Genomic DNA, 22,365 nt, shown 5'->3' with positions numbered 1-22,365 from the left:
GACACCTAGACCTGAGTGGGGCAGGGTGGGGGTGGCCTTACAGGGCTGAGCCCTAGTCCCCAGTCCCCCAGGATCTGCTGCTGGCTGCAGGCGGGCAGGGTGCCAATTAAGTGAACTTGCAGCGCCCCTGGCTGGTGCTGTGGAGAAGTGCTCGGTGGGGGGAACCCATACACGTGATGGGTGACCAGATGCGTCAGGAGGGAAGAGCCCTGTGTGAGATGAGGAGCAGGAGATATGCACAGCAACACTGAGTTTTTCCTACTTGCGAAGGCTTCTTAACTTGCAGAAAGCGATACTCATACATTAAGAAAAAAAAATTTATCAAAATTTAAATTTCCTGTCTCCAAATATACCATGAACCAGGTTAAGAAGCAGGATACAGACTGAGACGGAGGGACTCACACGGAATGCGTAAGGAGTCCCACAAGTTGACGGCAATAACAAAAGTGATACAACTTTAAAAATGAGCCAAGTCTTTTAAAATAAATCCTTAAGATAAATATCTTTAAGATAATGCAAATTAAATAATCACAGCAAGATACATTTCATGCCCGCTGGGATGTGTGCGTGTGTGTGTGTGTGTGTGTGTGTGTGTGTGTTTAACTGACAGCAGGTGGGCGCAGGGAATCTTTCTGCGGGAGACAGAAATATTCTGAACCAGACGCAGTGGTGATACAGCCACACACGTTCATGAAAAGCCATCCCACGGCACCACGTCAGTGACTCCTCATCAAGCTCGCCTGCAGGCAGCGTCCACCGTGGATCACAAAGGAAATATGCAAGTGTGTGGGGAAATTGCACCAAAGAATGATGAACATAAAATTCGGGGCAGTAATGGCCTCAGAGAGGGTTGGGAACTCAAGGAAGAGGAAACATCAAAGACGTTTGTAATCTCCCCCCCACCCCCATATAGGTGGCCACAGGTGGGTTTTCATTGCATCAATACTTTTTTTAAAAAAAGATTTTATTTATTTATTCATGAGAGACACATAGAGAGAAGCAGAGACCCAAGCAGAGGGAGAAGCAGGCTCTCTGCGGGGAGCCCAATGAGGGACTCGATCCCAGGACCCCGGAGTCACGACCTGAGCCAAAGGCAGACACTCAACCACAGAGTCACCTGGGTGCCCCCCAAGATTGAATTCTTGAGTCTATGCCCGATCCCAGAGCTGTTCCTGAGACACGAAGGAAGGTCAGGACTCAACTTGACAGCTATGGATGTTGCACCAGGTCCCCAGGGATGGGGGAGGCAGCCCCAGCCCGTGTGTGTCTGCGCACCATGTACGCTTAGCCTGTGATCTATGGGTTTTGGAGTCATCTCTGTTAATTAAACTCCTTAATATAATTTGGAGGTAAGAGTGCTTGGCCAGTATTTCAGACAGTCCCTGGGGAACCGGAAGCACAGGAGAGAGGATGCCGTCTGGCCAAGCGCCAGGGAACACAGTCACTCAGGGGAGCCTGCAGGGAATCCCATGGATGGAGCAGGGACACCTGGGTGGAGAAGTCTACGTGCACAGAACCCCGACTTGCTTTACCAGCCCGGCATGGCACAGGAAGCGATTCTGGTTCCTGGTGGTGGCTCTCCCTGTGTGGCGCCACGGCCTGTGGGGCCCGCAGGGGCCTAGGTGCACTCCCTCCACAGCCAGTGGCTCCAGGTCCTGTGCCATCTCCTGCTCGCCCAGGAGCCAGGCTCCCCTGACCTTCCCTGATGTCCCGAATCGAGCCGTCTTCCCCACCAGACTGTGTGCAGGCCACAGCGGCACTGCAGGGATGGAAGGCCATGCACCTTTGCAAGGAGATCAATAGGTAATTAAGTCCTGTCTGTGCGGCGGGGCCCAGGGCCAGTCTGGTTGAGAATGGGATCAAGCAGAAGCAGAGAGGGGTCAAGACTGGCCAGGCAGGCCCTGGACACACCCGGGGGACTGACCGTCTGTCCACCTGAGGCTGCTGGGTCCTGGGACAAGTCCAAGCCAGCAGAACCAGGGGGCTCTGTGACTTCTCTCTGCTGGGTCTGCAGAGGAGTGGGCTCCGTGCTGCCTCCCCACCACGTGCCTGCCACCTTCCCTGTCCCTCCTGTGGAGGAGTGTGAGGGCTGGAAATCACCCTCCCTAACGTCAGAGAGGCCAAGGCTTGCGTCCTGTGGGGTCACCACCAGCTACTGCCCCCCCGACCCCCGTGTAATGTGAGCAAAGAAGAACACTGACCCGGGGCACCTGGCTGGCTCAGCGGTTGAGCATCTGCCTTCGGCTCAGGTGGTGATCCTGGGGTCCTGGGATCAAGTCCCACATCGGGCTCCCTGCATGAAGCCTGCTTCTCCCTCTGCCTGTGTCTCTGCCTCTCTCTGTGTCTCTCATGAATAAATAAATAAAATCTTAAAAAGTAAAAAACAAAAACAAAAAAAACACCCACCTGACAGGGTTGTCAGTGAGGGTTCCGGAAGATGACAAGGACAAGCAGAAGCACAGTGCCTGGCACACAGTGGGCACCGCAGGGGACAAGCCAGCAGCATCAGCACGGCAGATGGCTTCCCATCATAGCACCTGAAAGAGCTGCATCAAAGGAAGGGCCCACGGCTGTCTGGAAGGGGTGAGGATGGCGCAGGATGATCCTCCAGGTTTTTTTTTTTTTAATTGGAGTTCTTTTTTTTTTAATTTATTTTTTATTGGTGTTCAATTTGCCAACATATAGCATAACACCCAGTGTTCATCCCATCAAGTGCCCCCCCTCAGTGCCCATCACCCAGTCACCCCAACCCCCCGCCCACCTCCCTTTCCACCACCCCTTGTTCATTTCCTAGAGTTAGGAGTCTCTCATGTTCTGTTTCCCTCTCTGATATTTCCCACTCATTTTCTCTCCTTTCCCCCTTAGCCCCTTTCACTACTTTTTGTATTCCCCAAATGAATGAGACCATACAATGTTTGTCCTTCTCCGATTGACTTACTTCACTCAGCATAATACCCTCCAGTTCCATCCACGTTGAAGCAAATGGTGGGTATTTGTCGTTTCTAATGGCTGAGGAATATTCCATTGTATACATAGAGCACATCTTCTTTATCCATTCATCTTTCGATGGACACCGAGGCTCCTTCCACAGTTTGGCTATTGTGGACATTGCTGCTAGAAACATCGGGGTGCAGGTGTCCCGGTGTTTCATTGCATCTGAATCTTTGGGGTAAATCCCCAGCAGTGCAATTGCTGGGTCGTAGGGCAGGTCTATTTTTAACTCTTTGAGGAACCTCCACACAGTTTTCCAGAGTGGCTGCACCAGTTCACATTCCCACCCCCAGTGCAAGAGGGTTCCCCTCTGTCCACATCCTCTCCAACATTTGTTGTTTCCTGTCTTGTTCATTTTCCCCATTCTCACTGGTGTGAGGTGGGATCATATTGTGGTTTTGATTTGTATTTCCCTGATGGCACGTGATGTGGAGCATTTTCTCATGTGCTTGTTGCCATGTCTGTGTCTTCCTCTGTGAGATTTCTGTTCATGTCTTTTGCCCATTTCATGACTGGATTGTTTGTTTCTTTGCTGTTGAGTTTAATAAGTTCGTTATAGATCTTGGAAACTAGCCCTTTATCTGATACGTCATTTGCAAATATCTTCCCCCATTCTGTAGGTTGTCTTTCAGTTTTGTTGACTGTTTCTTTTGCTGTGCAGAAGCTTTTTATCTTGATTAAGTCCCAATAATTCATTTTTACTTTTGTTTCCCTTGCCTTCATGGATGTATCTTGCAAGAAGTTGCTGTGGCCAAGTTCACAAAGGGTGTTGCGTGTGTTCTTCTCTAGGATTTTGATGGACTCTTGTCTCACATTTAGATCTTTCATCCATTTTGAGTTTATCTTGGTGTCTGGTGAAAGGGAGTGGTCCAGTTTCATTCTTCTGCATGTGGCTGTCCAATTTTACCAGCACCATTTATTGAAGAGACTGTCTTTGTTCCAGGGGATAGTCTTTCCTGCTTTGTCGAATATTAGTTGACCATGGAGTTGAGGGTCCACTTCTGGGTTCTCTATTCTGTTCCATTGATCTATGTGTCTGTTTTTGTGCCAGTACCACACTGTCTTGATGAGCACAGCTTTGTAGTACAACCTGAAATCTGTGATGCCCCTGGCTTTGGTTTTCTTTTTTAGTATTCCCCTGGCTATTCGGGGTCTTTTCTGATTCCACACAAATCTTAAGATGATTTGTTCCAACTCTCTGAAGAAAGTCCATGGTATTTGACAGGGATTGCATTAAATGTGTAAATTGCCCTGGGTAGCATTGACATTTTCACAGTATTAATTCTTCCAATCCATGAGCACAGAATATTTTTCCATCTCTTTGTGTCTTCCTCAATTTCTTTCAGAAGTGTTCTATAGTTTTTAGGGTATAGATCCTTTACCTCTTTGGTTAGGTTTATTCCTGGTATCTTATGTTTTTGGGTGCAATTGTAAATGGGATTGACTCCTTAATTTCTCTTTCTTTAGTCTCATTGTTAGTGTATAGAAATGCCACTGATTTCTGGGCATTGATTTTGTATCCTGCCATGCTACCAAATTGCTGTATGAGTTCTAGCAATCTTGGGGTGGAGTCTTTTGGATTATTCTATGTACAGTATCATGTCATCTGCAAAGAGGGAGAGTTTGACTTCTTTGTCAATTCGAATGTCTTTAATGTCTTTTTGTTGTCTGATTGCTGAGGCGAGGACTTCCAGTATATGTTGAATAGCAGTTGTGAGAGTGGACATCCCTGTCGTGTTCCTGATCTTAAGGGAAAGGCTCCCAGTGTTTCCCCATTGAGAATGATACTTTCCTCCAGCTTTAATGAAGTCCCAACCCTGTGATTTACTTCTCAAGACAGGTTCGTCCGGAGGCTGGACACACAGGATGAGGGTGAGGAGGGGGTAGGCGCCAGATGTGCCTGGTTCCCTATGGCCACCTTCCCACTTCCATGCGCCGAGGGGTGCAGCATCCCTCCCCCTGGGCTGAGGGATGTGGAGGGACACAACTCAGGCCCCCGTGGGTGCCCATCAGAGCTGGTTTGGGTGGATGCTCACTTGCTTCATCTTCTCAGGCCCCCAGGTGAGCTTATTCGTCTGCAGCAAACTCGGGGAGCCACCTGCACCTGTGGAGGCTCCCAGTGTCACTAACACAGGACCTGGTTGCAAGTCATGTCCTCGGAGGGATGGCTGCGCTCTCTGGGGTGCACAAACTTCCGAGGGAAGGCCAGGGGTGCCTCCAACCGTGTGAGGACACACGTGTGGCTGGCGCTGGTGCATGGACCTCAGTCTAGGGCCAGGGTCACCCTGGAGACGTAGCCTGAACTCAGCCTGTGACTGCAGTCAATCCTTGGCCTGTGGCCAGAATCCAGGCTCACACTGGGGCCACTGCTGGGACTCCACCTGAGGATGGGAACGGGATTTTTCTGACGCAAAGTCTAACAGTTCCTGCAAACAAAACCTGCAGCCAATGCTCTGGGGGCATTGGGCTCAAGCCATGCCGGGGACGCGCCCAGGACAGAAATGAATCATTCCCCTTGGTGATGTCCTGCGTCTTCAAGCCCCCAGGCGACATCCCCGTGGACGCTGTTCACGCGAGCACACATGCCAGTGCTTGCCTGTCTGCCGCCAGCGCACCTGCCGAAACCCTCCCACCGCTTGCTGCCCCCGGAGACCCTTGGCAGGCAGGGCCCTGACCCTCGGGTCCCCGTGTGCTCTCTGCCAGTGATGGGCACTAGGACAGGAGGCCAGTGGGCAGGGCCACCGCAGGGCAGGTGCGCAGGGGTGCCCGGGACCCCTCCCCACCTGGCTCCGATCGCCCGCATCCCCTCTCTGCCATCCCCACTGCGTTCACCAGGCTGATCCAGAGCATGCTCTCCCACAGCATTAAAAAATAATTTATAGAAATAATGTTCCTTTAATAAAAGCCACATCGGATGATACAATTTTTAAAGCACATGATAGAATAATAAGGGTCCAAGCTCTTGCGGGAAAATGAATCTCTCCCGCTCCCATATGCTCACAGCGATACGACCTCCGCGGGCGCATATAATATATCGACTTGGAAGCTTGAGCTTCAGTATAATCGGGCCAAGCCGGCCACTCGTTCTGCTCCAGAGAGTCCTCCAAAGACAGGCTCTTTCGGCCTGGCTCATAAATATGAGGATCTTCCCTTTTTTATATATATATAATTAAACAGTTAGTGGTTAAATTGCATTGTAATTGATTGCAAAATTGCTTTTTTAATGAGATTTAGACACTAGGAAATAGCTTTTTTTCCCTCCCATACGCCCAAGCCAAACCCAGTCATCTTGACAACAAATTGCATCCTGGGCCTCCTGGGCACATGTACGACAGCAATGCATGGCCAGCAGGGATGGGGCTGCCTCTCAGCCCATGGGGACCCAGCCCCATCCAGGTGCCCACCGACCAGCAGAGCAGGGGGTGGGGGGAGCTGAGACTGTCATGCACGCCCCTCTCCGTCAGGGCAGGATGCTGAAGGCGGCTCCGGGAAGCGTGTCTCCTACATCTCCCCGCAGCTCATCACATGCCTGTCACTGGAGAGACCCGCAAGGCTCCCCCTGGGCCCCCCCACCCCCAGCACACACTGCAGGTGGCCCCCCAGCTGGCTGCACCCACCGCTCAGCTTCCTGGAACCTGTAGGGGGAGGCTTTTACATTTAGCGGGTGGAGACATGCCCTCCCTCCCCCACCCACAACACCAGCGCTGCAAGCATGGCCCACAAGGGCTCACAGCGCCCCACTCTCCAGAGTCAGCTGCTTTTATAAATAAAGTTTTATTGGAACACGGCCCCAGCTGTCAGGTAGAGTTTGCGGCTGCACTCTCGGGGGGCCGGGACAGTGGAACTGGGCAGCCACACACAGACCACGCGGCCACAAAGCATGCAGCCCGTCTTAGCAGGATGGCTTTGCTCTGGATGTTTCCAGGAACCTGAGAAGCCCAGCCCATCATGACCTCCAGGTGGGAGCAGCCCCGCGGGGTTGGCGTGTCCCCCTCTCCCTGCCCCTGCCTTCCCCTCCCTCCCGGGTCACATGCCGGAGCCCCTCTGGGTCACTAGCCTTTGTCTCCAACAAAATCTTGCATGAGAACCACAGACTTCACACAGATGAGAGCAGAGTGTGGCGGGCTGGGGGATCCCACCCGTCAGTGCCCCCTCCCCAGGCAAAGCTCGTGACACCGAGGCCTGCAGAGCTCCAGGCTCCCCGACCAGGCCCCCTGCCAATCCCCCGAGTCCACCTCCCTGCAGCAGGGCTGGTCCTGCCCTGACCCTTGCCTTCCTGGTGGCTCTGTCTTCTCTCAGTACAAGTGTGAGCTCCCTAAGGGCAGCCTGTGTCTGGATCATGTGCCCAATGAGAGGCACCCGACAGGCCCTCTCATTGATTCATTCACTCATTCATTCATTCATTCATTCATTCATTCATTCATTCCTTGATCCTCATGAGCTTGACCCAAGTCCTTGCTCAGCCGCACCCTTGATTCATTCTGGCTGGCTTGCTTGCCCACAGTGTCCTGGGGCTGTGGGTGTGAACTGACACACATGCAGTCTCTGCCTCCTGAAGCTCAGCCACAGATGCGCCCACGTAATGGTGCCTCCCACCCATGCTGCCTGGTGGGGGACACAGCCACCGACCCAACGGTCACACACACAGTGCAGAATTCTAGGAGGGGCCTCATTCCCATAGGAGGAGCACAGGTCCTATGTGGGCCGTGGAACGCACCCTCCCTGAGGAAGATGGGTGGCCCCGAGACCCAGAGGACGAGCAGATGTCACCAGCAAGCCGGGCAGGCAGAAAACGCTGCTCTGCCTACAGGGGATGGCATGTGCAGAGGCCCTGGGGCCATGGGAGTCTGGGGGCCTCTCACAATTGCAGAGGAGGCAGAGCCGAGGAGGAGCTGTGTGTCTGTCAGGGGGACTTTGAGTGGGAGCCACGTGGACAGGTCTGCGCCTAGAAGAGGCATCACCGGTTGCTGAGGGGGCGCGGGGTCTGTAGGTAGGAGGGTGTGCAGCCCCTACAATGGCAGCAGAGGCTGAGAATGGGTGCATCTCAGATGGATTCAGGGGCTAAGACAGGGCTTGACCTGCTTGGATGTGGAGGAGGAAGGAGTCAGGGTGCCTGCACCTTGGGCCTTGGAGGAGCAGCGGGACCACCAGCCCAGTGCCCCCCGCCCTGCCCCGTGCAAAAGGAGCCGGCATGGAGTCCTCCTGCCCACGAGGAGCTGACCTGCTGCCCCTCCAGCCCCCCTGCCCACAAGGAGCCAGCCTGCTGTCCCCCTGCCCACCCTGGCATGAGGAGCCAGCACGCTGCTCTCCGGGGCCCCCAGCACCAGCATCCCCTCGCATCCACCACCCAGCTGGGTTCCTTGCAATGACCCCATAGGTTAGGTCCACTTACTGCCAGGCCTGGGGCCCATCCATGCCAACCCAGCCCACCCACAGTCCCCATCCAGCTCCAGATCCCCAGGGCCTCCCAGCACCATCCTGCCCCCAGTTGCCCTGTGTGTCCCTTCAGTGACCCTCCCCAAACACATAAGGCACCTGAGGCTTGTCCCGAAGCCCCTGGTTCTGTCCCGCAGCCGGACAGTGAGCTGGGAGCTGGCCCCATGCAGACACAGAAGCAGAAGTCAGGAGGCTGTCACCGGAGCAGTAGCACATCCCCAGACTGCTTGGCCAGTGGTTGAGGCTTCACCAGTGGGAGAGCCCCTAAAACATAAGTTCCCTTTCTTCCCAAAAGACCCCCTCCCACCTGCGGAAGAGTCCAGCGTGCATGCATGTTCCTGGCGGCCACAACCTCCCTCCATGTAAGACTCAGGAACCCAGTTCCTGCCACCTTGTGTCCCACGGTCCTCTGAGGCAGGCCTCGGCCAGCTTCTTCTGTAACCGGCCAGACTGCACGTGTTGCAGGTTTTGTGCATCAGGATGCCCGTGTCACAACTATTCAGCTCTGCTGTCGTCGTGGGAAAGCAGGTCCAGATGAGACCTGAAAGGACGGGTGTGACCAAATGATGGTAAACTGTACTCATGGGGCACCTGGGTGGCTCAGTGGTTGAGCATCTGCCTTCAGCTCAGGGTGTGACCCCTGGGGTCCTGGGATCGAGTCCCGCACCAGGCTCCCCGCATGGAGAATGCTTCTTCCTCTGCCTGTCTCCACCTTTCTCTCTGTGTCTCTCATGAATAAATCAATAAAATCTTAAAAAAAAAAAAAAAAAAACTTTACTTGCAAAGGCAAGCAGCAGATGGGAATAGCCATGTTCCAATAAAACTTTATTTATAAAGACACTGCATACCAGGTTTTCACATGGGCTGTATTTCGTCCCCTGCTCCCAGGGAGCTGAGGGGTAAGGAGAGGGCCTAGGAACAGTGCTTTCAGTCACATGTCACCCCCGCATCCGCTCCTGCACCCCCTGTCCCCCGCTCCATGGAAGGACAGCACAGGTCTTGGTGACAGGAGAGCCTGGGCACTGAGCTACTGAGTTATGTTCAGCTGGCACTTCTCAAGCGCCTACTGTGTGTGGCAGGCTCCACACTCCATGGGGAGATGGGCAGCCATAGGGACACGGCTCCAGCCCGGGAGGAAGCAGGGTCTGTGTAAATGGAAAATGCAGCTGCATCTGATCTATGCCACGCGATCCCTTTCTGAGGCTCTTAGTTCTCAAACAGGTGAGAAGCAGCGCCCCACCAGGCGTTGGAGGAAGAGGCACAAAATCCGTAGAGGCATCGCGGCAGGCGGGTTCTGTCTCCCCTGACTCCCCTCTGCCCAGTGCCGACCCAGCTCACAGAGGGCTCCCGGGTTTGCTGGGTGGGAGACACACCCAGGTCCTCAGGCTCCTCCACAGAGCTGGGCGCTAGGGGCTTCTCATCCTCTGTGTGTGGGTTCGTGAATCCAAGCCAGAGACCCCTGATTACTGCGAAGGCAAAGGGGAATCGTTTGCACACCCCCCCCGCCCAAAGAATAAACGTTTAGATCCCTGGAGTAGAGGGCTGGGAGGGAAGACTTGGATCTAAGAATCTGTAACATGAACAGTTGAGGATTCTATTTTCTTAAGATTTTATTTATTCATTCATGAGAGACCCAGAGAGAGAGGCAGAGACACAGGCAAAGAGAGAGCAGGCTCCCTGCAGGGAGCCCAATGTGGGACTCGATCCCAGGACCTGGCATCACTACCCGAGCCAAAGGCAGATGCTCACCCACCGAGCCACTCAGGAGTCTCTGGGCCTCATTCTTTTAGAATGAAGATGGATGGGCACCCCTGGGCTGAGTAGGTTGCGGGTGGTCTGCTAACACTTCTTCCCAGCTGCTTGTTCCTCAAACATCCTGAAGACCTCATTTGGCACCCAGATCATTGTAAACAAAGAAACAGAAACTGGCTACTTAGTATTTCCGCAAACCCCATGGCATCCTGGGCCTGAGAGTTCAAGGTGCCACCCTGGAAGAGCAACCTTGGGCCCACCACCCCGACCTCCCATCCCCTGCAAGGAAAATAAAATGCTGAAGTAGTGACCGAATTCATCAAATAAAGGGTGCCTCTCTCTGTCTCTGCCTCTCTGTGTCTCTCATAAATCAATAAATAAAATCTTTAAAAAAGAAAAACAAAGCAATGGGGCCAGCTGGCTTCGTTGACTGAGGTCTTGACAACATGGGTAGGACTCTCTGGGCTCCCCCGAGAGTATCAATTGTGAACAGGTTGAAAGTTGGGACTCACACAGAAGAGATGAAGTATACTGTGGAGGACGACGGAGCAAAGGAAGACGAGGGTGGATGCAGAGACCAGGTCTTTGGCCTACAGGGAAGTAGGACCTGCAGGGAGACGCTCTGGTGATCCCCTCACCCCACCAGGGCCCTGGGCACCGCTGCTGACCTCCCGGTGTGGCAGCTGACATGGGAGCTGAGCTCAGGGATGTGCCTGTCCATCAGGAGTCTGCCCCTGTGTCGCTGACCAGTCCACCCTGGACCCGCCGCCTGCACATACACCACGGTCCTGGCTGCCATATCAGGTTCCCACCAACAAGGTGGCTTAAAACAACATGGCACTTATTACCTCACAGCCTTGGAGTTCAGACACACAAAATGGGTCTCACTGGGCTAAAATATAGAGGTTGGCAGGGCTGGGCTCCTTCTAGGAGGTTCTGGGGGTGAATCTGTCTTCTGGGGAGCACCCGCGTCCCCGGGGAAGGGGCCTCTGTCTCCACCTTCGTGGCCAGCAGTGTCTGGCAAGGTCCCTGTCACACTGTCCTCACTCGGGCCTCCTCTTCCCTCTTCCATGTCTAGGACCCTCATGGTCCCCATGGTCCGCCAGATGCTCTGGGTTGGTCCCCCTATGTCAGGGTCAGCTCATTGGCAAACTCCAGTTCCATCTGCAGGTTTGACTGCCGTGCACCATGTAACCTCATGTATTCGCAGGCTCTGGGTGTGACCCAGAGGCCGCATCCCTGCTCCTCAGCGGGGGTTGCCACAGAACTGGATGTTGAGCTGGAAGGAGGGTCTGGGTGGCCGGTCCTAGAGCCACTGCTGGCACAGAGACACTGTCGGAGCAGCTCCCAGTCCAGGAGCCGAGCAAAGGGATTTGTCAGGAGAAAAGAAGAGCAAACCTGAAAGGTAAGTGCACAGAGAGCAAGTGTGCGAAGGGGCGTTAGAAAGCCCCCCCCCCTGCTGCCTCCACACCCACACGGGGGAGGACAAGACCTGCGATCCCAGCGATCTGGGTGAGGTGGACATGGGCTGTGGGAGGTCTCTGCCCCATGGGTCAGGTTCCTTCTAGTCACTGACTCAGCTGCCCTCACCTATAAGAGCCCAGCCTCCCCACTGCATCTGAAAACTGGGACAATAATGACCCCACCCATAGGGTCACTGGGGGTGAGTGCTGGCACATGCCTCTGGCAGGTCCCCTCCTCTCAGATGCCTCACTGGTCAGACTTTGCCTCGTCCATTCTCCCTGCTTCTTTTCTCCCTTACACGTACACACGGTGCACATGTGTGTGCACACGTGTACACATCTCTGTGCAGACATCCGGGTGCACATGCACACAGGCACACATGGACATGGGCACAGGCACACATACATGCATGCACATTAGAAGTGCACCATGTATGCATGTATATGTGCACACAGAGATGTGATGCACTTAGACACACATATGTGCACACATGTACATACAGACATGTGCATGTATGTGTGTCCTTTTGCATTGTGCCTGTGTGCACATGTGTATACGCACATATGTGCACTTGTATGTGTGTGCATGCCTGTGTGCTTGCATGTGCATGTGTGCACATATCTGTGCCTAAGTGCCCGCCTGTTCTGTCCACACCTGCCCACTGCACCTGATTGCACCTGCCCCACCCCCCCACCCCGTTCCACACCTCGCACCTGCCTGCCCCTGCCCGCTCCATCCCACCCCACCCTGCCCCTGTCCCCGCCTCGCACCTGGGTGAAGCCGCAGGATGTCACTAGTGTGCTCCAGCACCTCATAGTACTCCTCCTTCTTCAGCAGACACTGGCAGTAGTTGAGAATCAAGGTGTTGATCAGCTTCTCCAGCTTTAGCCACTGCACCTCCCAGGGCTTCTCCTGCAGGGGGCGGAATGCCTGTTGTGAGCCAGGCCTGCCTGCCCCCCAGCCCCGCAGCCACCTCTCCCCACCCCGCAGCCTCTCCCCCCGCCCAAAGCCGCCCCCTCCGCCCCCCCCCCCCGACCCCACAGCTGCCCCTTGACCCCGCAGTGCCCCCAACCTTGGTCTGCAGGTTCCTCAGGCAGACGATGGCCTCCTGGTACTTGGTGGAGGCATCATTGTAGCGGCCCGAGGCCTAGTCACAGCAGCCCATGGGGCAGGAGGTCAGGGCTCGTGGAGAAGTACCGTGATGTGTACTGTCACCAGGTCCAGGCCCCAGCCCTCCACCCGGGGACCCCTGGCCCCTTGTTCCTGATGCTCCCTGCTGGCCGTCTGCAAACTGGGCCCTTGCAAAGGACGGGATGCTCTGCCCATGTCCCCAGGCCTCCTGTCCCCACCTGCCCCATGGCCAGTGGGACCTCCCTGGAGGCTGTGTAAGGGCCACAGGCAGGCTGCAGGGTTTGCATTCCCTCCTGCCCTCTCCCTCCCTCTCTTTCATATACACACATGCATGTGCACACACACCAGGGTGAGAAGTATGCCTGGCAGGGCAGACACTACCAGGGAGGAATGAGGAGAGCGAGGCTTCCAGAGGTAGAGGTGGCCTCTGGCTGAGGCTGAGTCGGGGGCTCGGGACCCTGTGTCGCCATATGTGGCTGACCCTAGTCCACGGACCGCATGGCATGGGGGGGTGCCGTGGACTCTGGCAGGGTGAGAGTCTCTGGCCGCGCCTGCCCACCCACCCACCGCGGCCTCAGCACCAAGGCCAGGGCAGCTCCCACAGCGTCAGGGTCGGGGGCACATTCACGCCTCAGTCCTGCTGGGGGTCCTGTGTTGGGGGAGAGCCTCACTGACCTCAGGAAAGTCCTGCTGTGGCTTCCCTGGCTCCCGGCGTCCCCCGGGGCTGACCTCCTGCCTCCTGCCCTGCGGCCTCGCACCTCGGGGGCAGAACCCAGCACCCGTGGGAGCCTCACTGACCTCAGGAAAGTCCTGCTGTGGCTTCCCCAGCTCCCGGCGTCCCCCGGGGCTGACCTCCGACCTCCTGCCTCCTGCCCTGCGGCCTCGCACCTCGGGGGCAGAACCCAGCACCCGTGGGCCCCTGTCTTCCCCAGGGCAGGGGCTCAGACCTCAAACCTCCTGCTGCCACACAAGGGGGCGGGTCCCACATCATGGTGTGTGCGGCGTGTGCGGCACCCCCACCACCACCCGGAGCAGCCTCACCCTGGGGCCCAGGACCGGGGTCTCAGAACAGCAATCACAGCACCGCACAGGGCCTGTGGGGAACTTATTCTATTTATTGGTTTCATTCATTTAGAGTCAAGGGAAGACAGACAAGGGAGGACGAAGCGCAACGTAGGATTTTGGCTACAGGAGTGCGGTGTCCGTAGGCAGTGGGGATGGTGGGGGAGGAAGTGCCATCAGCCGGCCCATGCTCTTCTAGAGGATGGGTGTGGAGCTACAGAAATAACCAAGGGAAGGCTGAGGAGGCTGAGGGAGGTTAGGAGAGGCTGGGAGAGGCCGGAGAAGGTAAGGGGAGGCCAGGGAGGCAAGGAGAGGATGGAGGAGGATGGAGGACATCAGGGGAGGCAGGAGAGACCAGAGGAGGCTGGGGAGTCCAGGGAAGTCTCTGACTGGGGAGGCCAGAGAAGGTAAGGGGAGGCCAGGAGATGCCAGGGAGCCTAGGGAAGGCAGGAGGAGGCTGGAGGAAGCCAGGGGAGACCAGGGAGGGAAGGGGAAGCAGAGGAGCCTGAGGGAGGCCAGGGGAGGCAGGAGAGGTCAGAGGAGGTAAGGGGAGGCTGGGGAGGCCAGGGGGAGTCCAGGGGAGGCTGGGGAGGCAGGGGAGGCCCCCTGCACCCTAGCCCAGCATGTTCCGGCAGCGCAGCCGCTCCTCCTCCCGCTTTTCCTCCAAGCGATTTTCCAGAAGCCGCAGCTCCCTGCGCACAGCCTTCCCCATGGATGGCTCCAGCTCCAGCACTTTCTGAAGGTCCGCCCTGGCCTCGGCCTCGTTCCACACCTCCGCGTGAGCCCGGGCGCGCACGTAGTAGGCCTTCACAATTCCTGAAGGGGATCAGCCCAGCCTTGAAGGCAGCCCCCGGGAGGCCAGGCCTCACCTGCCCACAAAACTCCTGGCCCTGACCGTGATCCTTAACTTTTCCGTGTCCCTGAGCTGCGGCCTGGGCAGTAAACGGGGACGATTCTGGACCCACTTCTGTCCCTCGCGGGGACCCTGCTCATGTTCTCCCCCACAGGCTCCCCGAGGACTCTGGGCCCCACCGCGTGCCTATCCCCGCGGCTGCTCCAGGCGCCAGACCAGGCGAGGTGAGCGGTGAACTAGTGCCTGGTGTCCAGGAGGAGGGCAGCCGGGACCCAGTGCAGCTCTCACCTCCACACAGAAACACCTGCTGGTGGTGCCAGCGGCTGGTGGGAGTCCCAGCGGGTGGGTGCCTGAGCACGACCGCCCCCCACAGGCCCCTCACTGCCCTGCTCGCACCTGTGTGCACCTGCCTGTTCTGTCCACACCTGCCCACTGCACCTGATTGCACCTGCCCCACCCCCCCACCCCGTTCCACACCTCGCACCTGCCTGCCCCTGCCCGCTCCATCCCACCCCACCCTGCCCCTGTCCCCGCCTCGCACCTGGGTGAAGCCGCAGGATGTCACTAGTGTGCTCCAGCACCTCATAGTACTCCTCCTTCTTCAGCAGACACTGGCAGTAGTTGAGAATCAAGGTGTTGATCAGCTTCTCCAGCTTTAGCCACTGCACCTCCCAGGGCTTCTCCTGCAGGGGGCGGAATGCCTGTTGTGAGCCAGGCCTGCCTGCCCCCCAGCCCCGCAGCCACCTCCCCCCACCCCGCAGCCTCTCCCCCCGCCCAAAGCCGCCCCCTCCGCCCCCCCCCAACCCCACAGCTGCCCCTTGACCCCGCAGTGCCCCCAACCTTGGTCTGCAGGTTCCTCAGGCAGACGATGGCCTCCTGGTACTTGGTGGAGGCATCATTGTAGCGGCCCAGCTTGAAGAGCCGGTTCCCCTCTCCATGGAGGATGGGTACCGCCTGCATCTTCTCCTCATTGTTCAGGCTCCACGTCTCCCTCTGGTACTCACTTGGGGCCTCCACCTGCCCCAGGAGCAGCCGGTGGTGAGGCAGGGACCCTGGCTACCCACACCCCCTGCGGCCTCTGCATGGTCCATGGGGTAGGAAAGCAGTACGAGCCCGTGGGCTGGGCCCATCCACAGACACAGGGGATGGAGCCCTGGGCCTGGGGCCTGTGCTAAAGCAGCACCTTTGTGCATGTTAGGAACACATGGCCCTTGTCGACATCAGACTTTGAATACTCAGAAGAGTCACCATACTTGTTTGTCCAGAACAAGACCCTTTATCGCCAACTGCTGGGAAAGCGTTACCCTAAAGGTTCAGGTGTACAAAGTCTATAATGTCCTTAGAGGTGACACCCTTGTGCAGTGTGCAAACCGCACAACTGTCCGAGCAGGCCCACTAAGGCCCTTTGTGGACACAGTTCTCTTATTTATCAGTTCACCCACGTAGCCCTCAGGCGGAACCTCATCCTTGGCCATCAACTGACTCGCAACCCGGGCTTGATGCTCTCCCACCACCCCACAAACGAAGGTGTGGCTCGTGAACTGTCTCATGCTCTAGGGAGAAGGCAGGTGATGCCCCAGGCCACTGCTCACCCGCTGCCCACCCCCCAACCCAGGCTCCCTGGGGCTGGGACCGCCCTCTGCACCCCCTCCACCCCAGGGCACACCTGCAGCAGCTCTATCATGAAGATGAGGGGCTGCGGCTCCTTCTGCAGCTCGTCCAGGTCCTCGTAGCCCAGCGTGTGATAGGCAAACATGTTGGCCAAGCCGCACGTGTGTACGTGCCACTCGGTGGGGTCCTTGCCCTCCGCCACCTGCCGCAGGCTCCGGGACAGGATGGGGTAGACTCCTGTGTGCTGGGGGGGAGACAGCGGATGGCACAGGCCCCTGTGCTCAGAGCCGGCCCGGCCCCCCTGCTCTCCGCCCCTGCCCACCCCTGCTATGAACTGCGGCTGCCTGTGCCCCTGGCAAACTCCTCCTGCTACAGCTGCCCATCTCTCAGTGACCTGGCCAGGGAGGCACTTGTTCCCATCAGAGGGTGAGTGAGGGGGCACCCCAGAGCCCAGGGAGACCGAGTAACATGCATAAGGTCGCACAGCTGGGAACACAGAGCCTGGATTGCAGCATGCCTGTGGAGGACACATGGTGTCCGTGCTCGGCCCTGGCATACTTCTGTCCCCCAGGAGATCAGAGCCTGGGGGGGGGTCTATGGGCTGTGGGGGGAGGGGCAGCTCCAGGGGCTAGACTGGCCTCCTGCTGGTGCTACTGGGGATGAGCAGGGAGCCTGGGCCGCACACCTGTGTGTGCACCTGTCACAGTGCGGCCATTGTGGCTTAGAGGTGGGACAGATACACCCCTGCTCCAGGCTGGATGGACAGCATCGGGGAAATTAGCCCTACAGGCCTCCGCTTCCCCATCCACAAGCTGTCTCCGAGAGCCCCCCCCAGCCTGCACGGGGTCAGCGACAGCCCATCTCAGGCCCCCCTAGGCATTTGCAGGAGCCACTCAGTGCATCCCCCAAGTCAGGGAAGGTCAGCCTGCCCAGCCCCCACCCCACCCCCGCCTGCCAGGATTAGCCCAGAACACAGCCCGAGGCTCCTTCCTGACAGAAGCCACCAGATGGTCGTTAATGCTACAGGGATCAAGGCTGAACTAGGGAGGGAGAGCCCCCCCCCAACCCGGGGTGGCAGGCAGGAGGGGGAGGGGATGGCCCCCAGCTCCAGCTCGCAGGCCTGCCTCCCAGAAAGGGCACTGAGCCAGGGCCCGGGTCAGGTGGCTGCCCGGGCAGGAGACACCTGCATCCTAGCAGAAGCAGAACGGTGGGCAGCAAGAGGGCTCGGGGAGCACTGGGTGCTGGAGGAAGAGGAGGAGGAGGAAGGCCAGGGACAGATCCTGAGTCCTGTGCCCACTGGGCGGCAGCAGGAGGGCGGGGAGGGCAGGCCCGGTCCTGTGCTCCAACCCAGCCCACCTACCTGGCACAGGGGTGGGCAGAACAGCAGAGCCACACGTGGGGCTCCAGCCCCAGGGACCGGGACCCAGTTTATGAGCCGGGCCAGGGGCGCTGGGATCCCCACACCTCTCCTGGGCCTCAAGGTCCCAGTGCAGCTCTGTGTGCAGGGCTGTGTTGACACTGGAGGCTACAAGCTGGTCACAGACCACATTCTTCAGGTCTGGCTTTGTCCTATCCTTCATGTGTGCAGTCCTGGTCGACTAGGTAACCAACATTCAAATGCCAAGGGACTCAGATTTCTGGCTCATCCTAAAAGCTCAGGACCCCCAACTGCATGCCGAGCATCTGGCTAGAGCTGAGGACCGGCGGCCCCATTTGGACCAGGCGGATGATCTGCGGCCAGCCAGAGCTCCTGGCCCCCCGTGGAATTTGAGTTTGCGATCCTTGGCCTCGCAGTCCTGGGCTCCAGCACAAAATCCCGCAGACAGACCATCATCCCAGATGCCACCTCTCTCCCTGCGGGTAGACCTGGAGAACTCCTACTCACCCTCCAATACCCAGTCCAACAGCATCTTGAAGATGATTCCTCAAGACCCTAGAGCGCTAGTTGCCCATGGCCTATGGCCCCACAGAGGCCTGCCCTCCCATATGTGCAGCTGCCCTGCACTGAAATTGCCTGAGCGTGCATGCCTCCCACAGGACTGGGTTCCTTCCAGGGCAGAGCTTGGTCTGTTTCATTCCTAACATACAGCCCGGTTCCAAGCTGGTGCCCAGCGAGTGTTTTCAGACAGACAGACACGCAGCAGGCACAGGACAGGCAGCTGCGTAGCGACGCCAAGACTGGATTATGAATAACATGGGTCGAGGGGACAGGAGGGTGAATTGGTTCCCAGGTGCGCAGATGGAGAAAGGGGGGTACATCGCGGGATAAATGTCTGCGGTAAGTGCATACAGGTGCGTGTGTGCATGTGTGCACGCGTGGGCCGGGAGGGGACACAGCGGGCTGTCGGAAATGCAGTGGTCACCACGGCACCAAGGTTCCCAGCCTGCGAGCCAGGCCGAGCCTCAGCTACCACGTGGCCCCAAGGTCAGAGCCACAAAGGCTGTCCTCCCATAAGCAAAGCCGGCAGATATCACCTCAAATGACCCAACACCGCAAGGAAGCCATTGTCTGAAGACTGCTTATCACAACACAATTCACCTCTTGCTAAACCATCAGGACTGGTAGTGAACAGACATAGTTCACCTGGTGTGTGCAGGTGACCCAAGATGCCAGGGAGGAGGTGGCGGGCCAGGCTGGGTCAGCTGTGAAGGGACTGCAGATCCCCCTGACCCTGACTCTTAACCCGTTTGACCCACAGCAGGTCACTTCCCTTCTCTGCCCCTTATGCGTCCTCGTCAGTGAAACAGGGATGTTAGTGTTTGGAACTCCTCCAGCACATTCTAGAAGAGGGCTTCGCTCACCACCCCATCACCTATCCCCCCATTAATATCATCAATCATGATGTTGAGAACATTCCGATAATATTTCACAGACATACATGTTAGTATTTGTGGACATGAGGAGGCGTGACCTAAACCATGTGGGGTGAGGGAGGAAAGTAGCAGGGGTGCAGGAAGTAGCAGGGTCCCAGGCGAGGTGGCTGCCGTGAGAGGGGGGTCATCAGGGGGCTTCCTTGTACCTTTTGCTGACTTTCCTATACATGTCAGGGTTTGTGTAGGACACGTTCATTTAAACATCAGTGGGTCCGGCCATTTCCATGTGGGCCACGGAGCAGGGAGGCAAAGTCCCATGGGATCCGATGGCTGTGCATGCGGTAGGGAGGTGGGGGGGGCAGCGCTGGACCCCACCACCACACGGGCTGTCAGTTTGGGAGCATGTTGTTTTGAGGGTCTCTTCTCCATCAGCATGGCAGCGGGGGGAGTGGATGCAGGTGGCCCCCCACGCAGGAGGCCGCGGCAAGTGTGGGCAGGCAGCATACTTACAATAGAGTCGCACCAGAACTCGGCCACCTCGCCCACGCGCATGGATGTCAGCAGCACCTCCCAGACCTCCAGCTTGAACATGTTCCCGATGATGATGTGCATGGGATGGCCCACACGCTTGCTGTCGTCGATCACTGTCCGCGCCTCGTCGCATTTTGTTGTGCGGAAGTGAAAGATGACCTGGTCACCAAGGGAGGGGACTCTGGTCTGAGACAGGCTCCCGCCGGCACTCACAGGGCTGCTCAGTCAGCTCACCGCAGGGCACCCCCCCCGCCACCCACACACAGCCCCTCCTGGGGGACCCTGTCCCTCTCTGGTGGCAGCACTGGCAGCAGCAGCAGCAGTGGCACTGCAGTGGGGAAGTCCTTGCTTCCAGAGGCCCCAGATTGGAGGCCCTGGGCCCAGCCAGTCCGCTGTCCAGGGATGTCCATCAGAGACATATGGGTGAAACCAAGACTCCCAGGGCTTCTGCTTCTCGCTCAACATTCGGGGCTCCAGAAAATCCCCAGAGCCCCCCACCATGTGCCCCACAGTTGACCCCAAAGGATCAGAACTTTCCAGGGCATGGGCAGCATGTCAGAGCCTCCCTGATGCCCAGGTGCCAATGACCCTGGGCTGCCCACCTGGCCATGTTCTGGCAAAGCCCATGGCGCAGTGGGGACGCAGAAGGGCTGCCTTGGAGCTTGGTGGGGGGGATCCCCCCCTGGACAGAGAGCAGCCCACTCACCCGGGACCCCGTGAGGAAGTTTGGGAGCTCGCCGGTGCCCCCGTGCAGAATGGTCTTCTTGACACCTTCCACATTCAGGAGCAGAGCCGCATCCATGGCCAGGGATGGAGGGAGGTGTGTGCTTGGGCGCAGTAATCTCCCCAGGGACAGACACCTGGTGTGGGGATTGGCCCTGCCCCCCTGGGTGGGACAATAAGCCCTAAGCCGCAGCCAGGCCTCCTGACACCCCCTCCCGAGCAGAGCGGTTTCCAGAGAAGATGGGTAGGGCACAACCGTGCGGCGCCTGATGGCCCAGTCAAGTCCCTGCCACCAGTGCCATCCCTGCCTCCCCTCTTTCCTGTTTCCTCCTCTTCTCCCCCCAGACTGTGTGCCCCCCCCCAGAGGAGGCGACACTGGGGACGGGGGGGGGGGTGGGGGGGGGGGGTGGGGGGGGTGTGGGGGGTGTGGGGAGAAGCAGGTTTCTGGGGGTTCTGAAACGGGGCAAGGGAGGGGACAGGGCTGGGGACAGTTGGGGCGCTAGGGGCGGGCTGTGGGGTAGCTCTGCGCTCCCCTTTGGAGGGTCTCACCTCAGGGGTCTCTGAGCCCTGGGACCCAGACACAGACCACCAGCGAGCCTGCCAGCCCCTCCAGGCCCCTGGCATGGATGCCTTCAAGGCTCGGTGTTTGGCGCCACCTGGCGGCCAATGGAAGCGGCGGTGCAGGGGCTCTGAGGCCTGTCTCCCCGTGACCCCACACTGACACTGGGGTGCCCCAGGGCGGGGATAGGGGTGGGGGGGGAGCACTGCATCGTCAGCCCCCCTCCACCGTGCAAAGGGCTCTCCCCGCCTCTCCCATCCCAACTGGTGCCCCCGGCTGTCTGCCACCCTCCAAAAGCCTGTTTTCCCCACGGAGATTGGAAGATCCCCTCCCCTGTGCCCCCTAGGAAGCTGAGGGGCCCAGCCCCTCCAGGACACCCCCAGGAGCCATCAGCACAGGGGAGGCCCAGCCTGAGCCCCCACCCCAACCCCCAGGGTCCAGCCCCTCTGGGTGCCCTCCCAGCTGTGGGGCAAGGGCACAGGGCACAGGGGCCTCTGCTCCACCCTCCTCGAGGGTCCTAATGCACAGGGCGCAGGGATGGGCATCTCCGTGTGGCAAGTACAGAGAAAACGAAAGTGATTGCCACAAAGGCGGAAGGAGGGGGAGAGGAGGAGGGCAGTCACGCGGGGTGGGGGCTGCTCCCAGGGTCCTGGCCCTGTTGTCCCCCGCACCATGACGGTTACGTGGCCGTTTGCTTTCACATACTCACTATACTAGACCCTTCGTGTCAGGCACTTTGCTGCCAGCGATGGCTGCTTCCTCCCCTGTAGCAGGTGCAAAGGCACTGGGCACTGCCGGGGGTCCAGCTGATAGATCTGGCCCCTCCGTGGGCAGAGGTGGGAGTGGGCTGTGGCCAGATGCTCAGGCCACTGCCTCCACACGGCCCCCCAGACGAACCTCCTAACAGCCCTCAGGAAGACAGAGCTGTCTATGCCCACCGCTCCTCGAGCCCAGTGAAGGCTGTGCAGGGCCTCAGGATCCGCCCCAGTCTCCTCCACCCGACAGCCTTGGGGGAAGATGGTGCTGGGGACAGGTCTTCTGTCCCTCACCCGCCTTCTTCACCCTGAGCTCCGCACGGTCCTGGCATTTCACATGTTTAGGGTCTGCTCCTTCCAGCCCTTTGCATCCCACGGGGTCTGGAAACTGCTGGACTTACTGCCCTTGGCCTGGAGCCCCCAGGGTGGGGCAGGGCGGGACAGGCCCCCTTCCATCCTCCATCCTTCTCCTCCTCTCCGGTGGAGGCCACGGTTGGACCCCCAGGCGCTCTTTCCTTACAGGGAGGAGCTGGAGCCCCTGTGCCCCGCCCCAGCTAGGAGCCCCCCCCCGCAGCCCCGCCCTCACCCACTCCACCCCCGCAGCCCCCCCCCAGCTCTGCACCCGCACAGGATAAAGGAGAGCTTCTCATTCACAAGGAAATGTTTCTCCCTCCTCCCCGTGT

The 22,365-nt window shown here is 58.2% G+C and overlaps 1 protein-coding gene across 1 annotated transcript; it reads right to left on the bottom strand.

Moving 5' to 3' along the window:
- Positions 1 to 13,869: 13,869 nt before the first annotated feature.
- On the bottom strand, positions 13,870 to 20,524 carry AIPL1 (AIP like 1 HSP90 co-chaperone). The gene is made up of 6 exons (XM_072730005.1): positions 20,352 to 20,524; positions 19,625 to 19,804; positions 16,356 to 16,544; positions 15,530 to 15,706; positions 15,231 to 15,372; positions 13,870 to 14,652 (listed from the first exon to the last, which is right to left on the bottom strand). Exons 1-6 carry the CDS (start codon positions 20,445 to 20,447, stop codon positions 14,450 to 14,452), a joined length of 987 nt encoding a protein of 328 aa, XP_072586106.1. The 5' UTR covers positions 20,448 to 20,524; the 3' UTR covers positions 13,870 to 14,449.
- Between the last annotated feature and the right edge of the window lie 1,841 nt (positions 20,525 to 22,365).

Source organism: Vulpes vulpes, chromosome 12, assembly GCF_048418805.1.
Source record: "Vulpes vulpes isolate BD-2025 chromosome 12, VulVul3, whole genome shotgun sequence".
NCBI classification, from domain to species: domain Eukaryota; kingdom Metazoa; phylum Chordata; class Mammalia; order Carnivora; family Canidae; genus Vulpes; species Vulpes vulpes.
Note: the sequence above shows the minus strand (reverse complement) of the source record. Positions and strands in the feature narration are given on the sequence as shown.